At 43.5% G+C, this 10,431-nt stretch overlaps 1 protein-coding gene across 1 annotated transcript; it reads right to left on the bottom strand.

Moving 5' to 3' along the window:
- Window positions 1–3,892: 3,892 nt before the first annotated feature.
- On the bottom strand, window positions 3,893–4,984 carry LOC115768820. Its single transcript, XM_030713519.1, has one exon. The coding sequence runs from the start codon at window positions 4,968–4,970 to the stop codon at window positions 4,062–4,064; it is 909 nt and encodes a 302-aa protein (XP_030569379.1). The 5' UTR covers window positions 4,971–4,984; the 3' UTR covers window positions 3,893–4,061.
- Between the last annotated feature and the right edge of the window lie 5,447 nt (window positions 4,985–10,431).

The raw sequence follows: 10,431 nt of genomic DNA on the forward strand, positions 1-10,431 counted from the left end.
AGCACATTTTTTTTTGTTTGTCGCTTTTCTTGCGCATGTTTCGAGCGCTGCAGCAGTGGCAGCAGCAGTAAAAAAGGTTGGTGAAAAAAAGCCGTCGTCGTCGGCCTGTTCTCGTTATCGGCTGTCGTCGTCGCGCCGTTCCACCGTTATACGAACTGTGTATGTGTGCATTTATTTTTTGTTATTGTGCTGCGTCTTTTTTTTTTTTTGTATTTTGGATTCTTAATAAATATACACAACTATATTTTTAAAAAGCAAACAAGCCTAAAAGTGCATTGAAAATCAAAGAAGCGGAAAAAAGTTGCAGCGCCAGTTATCGAAAATTAATCGTCGCCTCGCGTTGCGTTGTCTGTTTTTTTTTCTTCTTTTTTTTTTTGTGTTCTTTTTAGTGAGCATTTTTTTTTTTTTTTTTTGTACTCCGCCTCCGCTGTTGCGACGCGCTCTTTTGTTAGCCGCAGCGTCGTCACCGTCGCATTTCGCTGCCTGTGTATGCGTGCGACAGCGCTTTTTTCATGTTGTTTTTTTTGTTAGTGTGCTAAAAGTTATTGTTGAATATGTTTTAATGTCTCTTTCTCTCTCTCTCTCTTTCTCTCCCGCTCTATGTGCGTGCATATACATATGTATGTTATTTATGAATCGTTTCCAGCAGCAAGCAACAACAACAAACGTACCAAACAAATAACAAAAAAAAAAAAACAAAAGAAAATAAGCAAAATTGTTTGTCAGCCAGTGTGTACATACATACGTATGTATATGTGTGCATATGTGTCCGTGTGTCTGTGTGTAAGCAGAAGCAGCAGCAGCAGAAGCAGCGTCGCCGTCGTCGTCTTTAGCTTCAAGTGAAACATGTTTTTTTGTATGGCGCTGCCCACGGCGACAACCACAACAACAAAATTGACAACAATTTTTAACAAAAACAACGACTACAACAACAACAGCAGCAACAACAACAAACAGTAACAGTCAACATGTAAGTGCAGCCTTTTATTTATGTATGTATGTATTGATATGCACATATGCATGTGTATGCTTGCCTGCGCGCGCGTGTGTGTGTGTCTGAGTGTGAGTGTGAGTCGCAGTCTCGGCCCAGCCAGTCAACAGCATCAAATTTGTTTGGTTATGTTGAACGCGTTGCCGCTGCTGGCGTCAACGTCGCTGCCGGCGTTGCCACCGTGTTACATTTTGCGCGCAGACGGTGGCAGCGCCACCGCCGCCGCAAACATATTGGATTTGCCGGCATTTTCTGCTTGTGCACTTCTGTTTCTGATTGGGAAGGCATGTGGTTTTGCGGTCCGCAAATATCCATGTGTGTGTGTGTGTGTTTGTGCGGTTTCTGTCTGTGTGTGTGTGGTGTGCACGCCAGGTAGCAACATACAGCCGCATATACATGTGCTCAAATGCTGGCAAAAGGCAAACAAGAATTTTAAAAAGCCATTGACGCCGCCGCAGCAGCAGCGCTGCGGGCAGCGACGTTTGACAGCATACACACACACACGCACGCACAGACAGACCAAGCACTAACACATATGTATATGTAGATGGTCGTGTACAGCTACAGCCGCAGCGCTCTCACGCTGCTTTTTCCGCTAGTCGCTGCCGCTGCCGATGTCGACGTCGACGCTTTGTCTGCACAGAAGCGCAAACAGCAGCGACGCGGCAGCGCTGCTTTTGTTTGTTTAATTTTAATAAAAATGCGTTTAAGAAAATTACAACCAAAATTCTTGAATTAACAAATGCAATATGTTTGCCACGCGCTCTCTCTCTCTCGCTCTCTCTGCCATTTTACTAGACGCTCTCTCGCACTCAATCTCTTTGTTTCTCCCTTTGTCTTGGTGCATTTTAATTACAATTTGTTGTTTAGCCAAATTCACCAACAAATCGCACGCTGTTTTCTGCCATTGAGAGCGAGAGAGCGTTAACACGCGCGCTCTCTCTCTCACTCTTTCGCTCTCTCGCACTGCTGCTGCCCGTTTGCACAAAGTTTCAACAACGTTGCCGGCAGGCAGCACCCAGCAACAACAACAACAACAACAGTAAGAAACGCTCTCTCGCTCTCTCCCTTTTGCTGCCGTCCTGTCGTCGTGCGAATGCGAAGGCGAAGGCGAAGGCCCATCAACAGCTGGACAGCGACGCGTGCAGAGGGCGCCAGCAGCAGCAGCAGCTGTTTGGCAATTGGCAACATTGAAACGTCGTTACACGGCGATTCCGTTAATCCACTCGTTTCCCACCATTTCATTTCATTTCATTTCATTTCGTTTCGTTCCTCTGCGTTTGGGTCATTTGCTTTTGCCCTTTCGCATAAAACAATCGCACTTTATTTGCCCTTGTATCTTGTTTATTTATGCCTCGCCTTGTTGTTCTTTCTTCTCGTCTGCTTCTGGCAATTTTTCGTGAGAAAAACGCTCACGCATTTGTGCAAAATATGCAAACGATACCTATTTTTTTTTTGTTTCTTCATTTCACATAAACATAAACAAAAACGCAAATGCAAAACAATCGCGCATGTGGCATCAGGTGCATCAGCGCCTCATTTCCTATGAACTTCACATTCAAAACAAACAGGCTGAGATCTTTTTTCACTTAATCGTTTTGCTAAAATGCTCTCTAGAGAGTCCGCAAGGCTGTGTAGATACCCTTTAATAGGTTTTTTTTGTGTCTTATAAGAAAAACGATGCCGTTTCGAGATAGGCTCGTTTCCACTTTGATGATTTGCGTGAATTGGGGCAGAACGCGTGAAAATATGACAAATAATCTAAATAAGCACAAATTTTTCCAATTCTTTCTCTGAGCTCTTCTCAGTTCGGTTGGGTTCAAAGACTATGGAAGAGAACATGTGTATGCACACATTCTGTTCCATTCGCATTTCGTGAATTGGCGCGAAACGCGTGAAAATATCGGAATTTGCAAATAACCTTCAAATGCTTACGATATCCAGAACTTATGCATCAATTTTCCCAACTCCAGCTTGGACAGTTGCTCAGTTCAATGGGGTTGAAAGAAAACATAAGCAAAATTTCATACATTTTCACAATTTATTAACACATGATTTCTTATTTCAATAGTCGAATTTCTTATTTCTGGTTACTTTCCTTTAAGAAAAGCTTTGTCAACATCTAAAAGCTTTAATTAGTTTTAAAAGCTCATGGAATCAAGAAAAATTTTAATATTATGGCCATTTATTAGGTTTATTAGGTTTAGAACGAGTATATGTCTTCCTATATAATATGGTAAAAAGCACAGAAGAGTCTTCAGTTCTAGCTAAAAGTTCATGGAATGTGAAAACACAGAACATTGGAAAATGCGCAAAAAGCTTAAAGTTAAGCACAAAGCTCATATAATCATGTGGAAGACCATGCTCGTCAGCACAATTGAAAGCTTCATTTGCAACCTCATGTCAACTTTATCTGATCTAACAAACTTGTAAGCACACGAAAAGATTTGCCTAAACTGAAAGCTTTAGGATGATGCCAAAGAGCTTAAGCTGAAAGCTCGAATGAAAAAGGAAGCTTGTAAGCTGCATTTGAAAGCTGATCTGAATATATATTTTATCATCAAATAAACTTGAAAGGATTACGCTGAAAGCTCTTGGAAGTTGCGAAAGAGCTTAAGCTGAAAGCTCTCGGACGTTGCGAAAGAGCTTTAGATTAAAGCTCTCAGAATGCGGGAATACAAACACACAGCTGAAAGCTCGAATAAAAAAGGAAGCTTGTAAGCTGCATTTGAAAGCTCATCTAAATAAACATTACCCCATCTAAAATACTTGAAAGCACACGAAAGGATTAAGCTGAAAGCTTTTGGAAGTGGCGAAGCTGTAAGCTCACGGAAGAGGAATCAGCTGAAAGCACACGTGTCGATCCTCTGACAAACAGGTTTTATTTTCGCATGAAAAGTTCTTAAAGAAAATATACAAAAAAAAAAGAAATAAAAGTAATTGGAGGCAAATGCTGCAACAAGAGACACGCCTCAGATAGGAACGCAATGGGAGCCAACGGATGTCGCCCGATCGATCGATCGATCGGATATTTATATATAGTTGATATATAGGAGATGCACATTCACACTCACGCCCGACGTTGCTGCCGCTGTCGACGCCGACGCCGACGCCGACGCAGGCGCAGGCTGTTGCGATGCCTGCCGCTCTCGGAGATGTGGGCCGCCTTCTGCTTGGCCTCGACGGCCGCACAGGCAGCCTGATAGGCGGCCATTTTCACCTGTTCGTACTCGTCGCGGGCGCACGCGATATCCTTCTGGATGCGCTCGCTGCGCTCCTTGGCGGCGATCAGCATCTGCCGCTTCTCATTGTAATCGATCTGGGCCAGCTCATTTAGCGCGTCCACGTCGTCGACGCTGCCGCCGATCAGCTGCACAATTTCCGTTAGACGTGCGAAATGCGCCTCCGCCGATTTGGCGGCGCATTCGGCGCGCTGCGTGTTCGCCTCGCTGTTCTGGAGCGAGGCGCTCAGCTTGGCCAGCAGCTCCTCGGCGGCGCGCAGTTCGCGCTGGATCTTATCGAGAAGCGCACGTTTGCCCTCGAGCACCGCTTGAACGGCACGTGAGGCCTGGACGGCCTTCTCGGCCAGCTGGATGCGCACCTCCTTGGCGGCGCATTCGGCCGCATTCGATTGGGCATCATTGGCGGCGGTGGCCACTTGGGCGGCCTTTGCCGCAATGCTTGCCGCCATTTGGGGCCGGTTCTTGCCCGACATTTGCTGCGACATTGAACCGCATGCTGTTGCTGTTGCTGTTTCTGTTGTTGTTGTTGTTGTCGTGCCGTCGGCATCCTCGTCGCGCGACAGGCCCGCCATCACGTGCTCGGCCTGCAGCTGATCCGGGTCGAAGTCGTCGTCCGCGCGGCAGAGCGAAAGGAACAGCAGCAGAGAGAAGCATTTCCATTTCATGGTGATGGCACTTTTCGATAAACAGTGTTGGTAAATGTCACAATTCGTGCTGTCAAACTTAACAACTCGCATGCTGTTGACATTAACTTACATCTAAATGTGAAGTAAATGTTTAAGTTTAGTCAAGATGGGAATGTTATATAATATATCCTTATCCTATTTGCTGGGCTTAAGGAAAATCTTTATGGATGTGCATACACTCAATGGAATTACAATATGTGAAATGTTATTGATCTGCGTGTTGTATACATAATATAATATCTTGATATTTGGATTATGCTCTGTAAAATTCTGCCGAAAACTCTTTTGAAGGAAGCGCTAAAAGTTATCGATCATTAAAGCTGCATAATGGACAGACAGAGGCTGATCAGGGAGACATTTACTTGAACGTGTGGCTCTTCAACTGTTTTACTCAAGGATAACGAAAAAAGCCAGTGTTAAAAGTGTAAGTGCTGTTAAGCGCAATAAAAATGAACGCTGACCCTTGGCGTCGCATAGACAGGCATACGACAACGTTATAGTTAGTTATTGTTTTTATGAATTCAGTTTTATTTGTCAACTTTATAGATTTTATATCAATTCTACCCAAATGCCAATCGCATATTATTCAATAAATGGCTTTACAGCTGTTAATTATGCTCTCCCTTGCCATAACATAAGACTGTTAAACTGGGAGCTAACAGAAGACTGTTAAGCTAGCAGCTAAGAGAAGACTGTTAAACTGGGCGCTAACAGAAGACTGTTAAGCTGGGAGCTAAGAGAAGACTGTTAAGCTAGCAGCTAAGTGAAGACTTAAGTTAGCAGCTAACAGAAGACTGTTAAGCTAGCGGCTGTTATTAACATTTAAGCTATGTTAAGCAGAATCTGCCATTTTTGGTACTCCTTAAAAGTGGTTTCCAACTAAGTAATGCAATGTGTAACATCTCGCAGGACGAGATGCTAGGCTCCTGAAATATAAGGAAAATCTTATCAATAGCGATTCATATTTTCACAAAGGGTCTCAGCCTTGATGTAAAGCAAGTGCAAAGAAACTATTCTTGTTGTACATTTTGTTTTAACAGAGCGCAGGATCGCAGTAAGAGAAAAATAGTCTCTTCTTCTGTCACTCTGCAGTTCGCGTAGCTTCAAAAGGCTAGAGGGGAGCGGGGGCGGGGTTGTTGGCAATAAAAGCGCAGATTAGTTAAATGCGTTTTCAAAAAACATTTCAGTTGGCATTGCTTTTCCCTTTTTCTTGTTATTATTATTATTATTATTATTATTGTTAATATTGCGCAGCAATTGTGCTGACGACGCTGCCAAATCAAATAACTGTGAAAACAACAACAACAACAGCAGCAGGAGAAATATCGGAGGTAAAACGTGAGTCTGTGTGGGGAGCGGGTGGGGGAGGAGACTGGAAGGGGGGTTAGATGAAACACTGCGCTGTACGCTCAACGCGCACACAACACAAACGAAGCGGACGCTTTACACGTGCTGCTGCCATTTGACGGCGCAATCGGTGGGTGGCGCTGACTAAAAACTGCGCTTCAAATTTAGAAAAAAAAAACACACACACCAATATAGAAACGAGCACAGTCATAGTTGAAAAACAGCCGCGTCATTGTCGTAGGCAGTTGAGGAGGCGGTGAAAGTAATTCTTTTGTTGTGCTATAATTCTAATCAGCAAAAGAGAGAGAGAGAGCGCGCGCGCGAGAGAGAGAGCTGCATGTGGGTTATGTGTGCGTGTGTGTAATAAACCGTAATAAAACAACAATGTGCAGCAATAATAACATAAACAACATTCTTGCAAAGTCGCAATTTCGCAGCCCGCGCGTGTAAGCAAGAGAGAGAGAGCGAGCGTGAGTCGGAAATTGTCTAATTGGAATTTATTCTTGTTGCGCAGGCAGCGCGCAATTGCGACGCCAACGCCGACAGCGACAGCGACGCTTGCATGATCAGAAATACAGCTTGTTGTTGTTGTTGTTGCTGCTGCTGTCGCTGCTCGCAATTTCAATGCCACTGTCAAAGTTGCGCGTCGGCGTCATTGATGAACACACGCACGCACACACACACACACACACACACACACGCAAGCGGCCCGTTTCGTCTCTCTCACTCTCACGCATGCCAGCAAATGGCATTTGGCCGTTGCAAATTATCGATTAACGCTTTAAATATTTAGTGCAACATTTTTGCACACTTTTTGACATTCGCTCTGAGGGCTGCACACACACACACACACAGACACGTGCTCGGACATTGGAGAGCAGATTTGTAATTGTCATTGCGCAAACCTTTGCAACGGCTGCTGCTCTTTTTTTTTTTTCAAAGATGTTTTTTTTTTTTGTCTGTCGCTTAATTAATGCTTATTATTTGAGCGTTATTGCGTTTTAGGCAAAAAGGCGAAACAACTCGATTATTGCGTTGACCTTGTCTCTGTGCGTTTGGCAAACGGCGACGCCGTCGACGACGTCGGCGACGACGACTGCGTCGTTGAATTCGACGCGGCGAAATCGGTCATTGAACTTTGAACCAAACAAAAGGCGAGAGAGCGTATGTATAATAAACGTAGCGAGAATGTAAATTTTGCCGTTGCCGTATGTCTCTGCTTGTGTGTGTGTGCGAGTGTGTGTGTGTGTGTGTGCCAGCGGGCATTCCGTTACGCACTTAACCAAAAAACGAAATACAAAGAAGAAAAAAAAACAAATGAAATGAAAGCATTTCTCGCTGTCTCTCTTTGCTTTTTGCGCAAGTCAAGCCATACAGAAAAAAAATGGATAAAAAAACTTAAAAGAAAATGCTTTCAAAAGCGTTGTCTGCTGTCGTTTTATTATTATTTTTAAAATTTTGTTGTTATTTTTTTTTTTTTTTTTGGGCTAATCAGCAAGCAGCACGGCCCGAAAAACGCCTACAAAGTATTTTTAGTGCTGCGCGCACCCAAAAGCAAAAAACGGGAACGCGCACACACACACGCACATGCACAACATTTATTTACTGTTGCGCAAATTACTTTCTAACATACATACTATGTATTTGTGTTAAATATTAATTGCATTTGTTTCATTTAGTCGCTGTTTTAGCAACAAGAAGCAGAGAGAGAAATATGTGTAGCAGCAGCAATGGCGGCTATTTGGGTCACGCATGACGCGCGCGTCTGCGACTAGAGCAGGCGTGCGTGCGTGCGTGCGTGCGTGCGCGCGTTCGTGCGCTGCTGTCTTAGCAAACGAGTGTGTGACAGAGAAAACAAGAGAGTCTTAGACCAGTGTTGCCAGCTGCAGCTTAAAAAAAGGCTGAATCACAATAGTACGAGTTGTTAGCCGCAAAAAAAGAAAACCAAAATTCTTTTGAACTTTCAAAAAGCGTATTTAGCCAAAAATGTCTAGATGAGTTTTAAATTTCAACATCTTAAGGCTGAATTTTGCTGCACTATTTGTTATTTGGCTGCTGCCCAAAACAAAGCCAAACTCACTCGCATTTAAATATAGCCAACAAATGACTGAAACTAAACAAAACTGGCCAAAAAGTCGCCAACACTGCTACCAATGTTACCATTTGTTATTTACTGCGAATGTTTTGATTTTATTAATTTATCCAACGCATTTCATTCGAAACCAAATAGCCAGATTTTCATGCAGCTGTAAAATTAAACAAGTTTGCAAAAAAAAAAGCTAAAATGTCAACACTGATAACGCCGGACTGTGTGTGTTTGTGTGCAAAGCGAAAGTAGAAGCACACGCCCGCACTCTTCCTCCCTCTCCCTCTCTCTCTCTCCCTCTCTCATTGTGTGTTGACGTCAAACGTTGCTGGATCGTTAGGTTTTCGTTTAGTTTTAGAAAACTACTTTGCCGTCGCCCCGCAAGCGAAAGATAGTGAATGGGTATAGAGGAGGGGTTAAGGGGGGTGGGGAAGCGACCACCCACTAAATGCAGAGTTGCCAGCTGCGCGTGAAATTTCATTGGCGCGTCGTGTGGGATTCTGCGTGGGGGCTGCGCTGCCGCTGCCGTTGCCTTTGATTTTGCTCGTAGACCAAAAATAAATAATGATGCATGCGAAAAGTTGTTGCTGCCTGGTTAAAAATAAACACACACACACACACACACACACACAAACACCCACACTTATGCGTGTGTATAAGTGTACAAAACAGTTAGTTTGGCTTCTCTTGATTGTTGGTACATTTGTGACGTCACACAGCGATCGGTCACAAGCACAACTCGTGCAATTGATAAGCTGTCTTGACTGATGGCAACGCGCATAGTTTTTTTTTGATTGATGGGCACACTCAACTGTGTCTCTCTCTCTCTCTCTCTCTCTCTCTGTGTGTGTGTGTGTGTGACCACACTCCATGAGTTGCATGCTGTTCAGTGTTGTCAAAGTTTGTTTTCAAAATGCAAATACGCTAAAAGCTTTAAAACTTTTCGTTTTTCTGTTGTCATTTGGGTTGTGAGTTGAATGGAATTATAAGTATGAATTATTTCAGTTTCAATTAATGCAAAATATTTGTTTAATTCAATTAAAATTTTAATGAAAACTGAATTAAAATTTATATATATATATATATATGTATAATTAATATATATAAAGAAGCTGATATAGTATATATTATGGCTTATATGTTAAGCTAGCTGCTTTAAGAATTGGGGCAACACTGGTGATTAATGCTCATGACTGTCAGATGCCATTTGAATGTCGTCGCCGTGACGCATACGCCAAATGTGTGGCTTTTTGATTTTGTTTTTGTTTTTGTTTTTGCAGCGTGTGAATCAGAGAATTAAAAAGAATCATTCATGATGAAACTGGTTTTCGGCTTGCACTGAACTTGTGCCGGCTGCTAATGTGTGTGTGTGTGTGTGTGCGTGAGTAATGTGCCTTGCTGCAGCATTTGCAATTATGTGGCAACACTGTTCATTTCATTTGCATGGCAACAGGCAGCGCAAACAAATGCCAAAATATATCAGAATAATAGCAAAAACAACGACAACAAACAGTTAAAAGCTGCGGTCACTTTCACCGCAATTCGCCTTTGTATGTGTGCCTGTGTGTGTGTTTGTGGGGTGACTGTTAAACATATTAAAACATTTGCGCACACATTCAATTATAAATAAAAAAGAGCACAAGTTTGGCCTGGCAACAACAAAGGCGCTTAACAGCTGTCAGCCATAGCACACAGCTTTGAGTCGGGCTTTCTATGACGGCTGTCCATGTGTGTGTGTGTGTGTGTGTGTGTGTGTGTGTGTGTGTGTGTGTGAGTGCGTGTGTGTGTGTGAGTGCGCGTGGCGCTTAAGCTGCGGCTAGAACTCGCATGCGCTCTTCCTTACACACACACACACAACAGACAGACACATGCGTCGCGTGTCGTTCGTTCACCTGCCGCGCTTGCCAGAACACAGTGTGAAGAGAGCAAGAGAGAGAGAGAGAGAGAGAGCGCGGGAGAGTGAAGAGAGCGTGGCAGCGCTTTCGCGTGCATGTATATGTGTGTGTGTGTGAGCAGCGCGTGTTTCTTTTTCCTTTATTTGGTTTCTTTTTTCTTTTGCGCCGCGCAAAATGTTATTGA

Source organism: Drosophila novamexicana, unplaced genomic scaffold (assembly GCF_003285875.2).
Source record: "Drosophila novamexicana strain 15010-1031.04,08,12 unplaced genomic scaffold, DnovRS2.1 tig00002045-arrow-arrow-pilon, whole genome shotgun sequence".
Taxonomy (NCBI): domain Eukaryota; kingdom Metazoa; phylum Arthropoda; class Insecta; order Diptera; family Drosophilidae; genus Drosophila; species Drosophila novamexicana.

What these genes read in the sequence shown, in the direction of transcription:
- LOC115768820 (XM_030713519.1), bottom strand. Translation starts at nt 4,970, where the DNA reads ATGCGAGTTGTTAAGTTTGACAGCACGAATTGTGACATTTACCAACAC.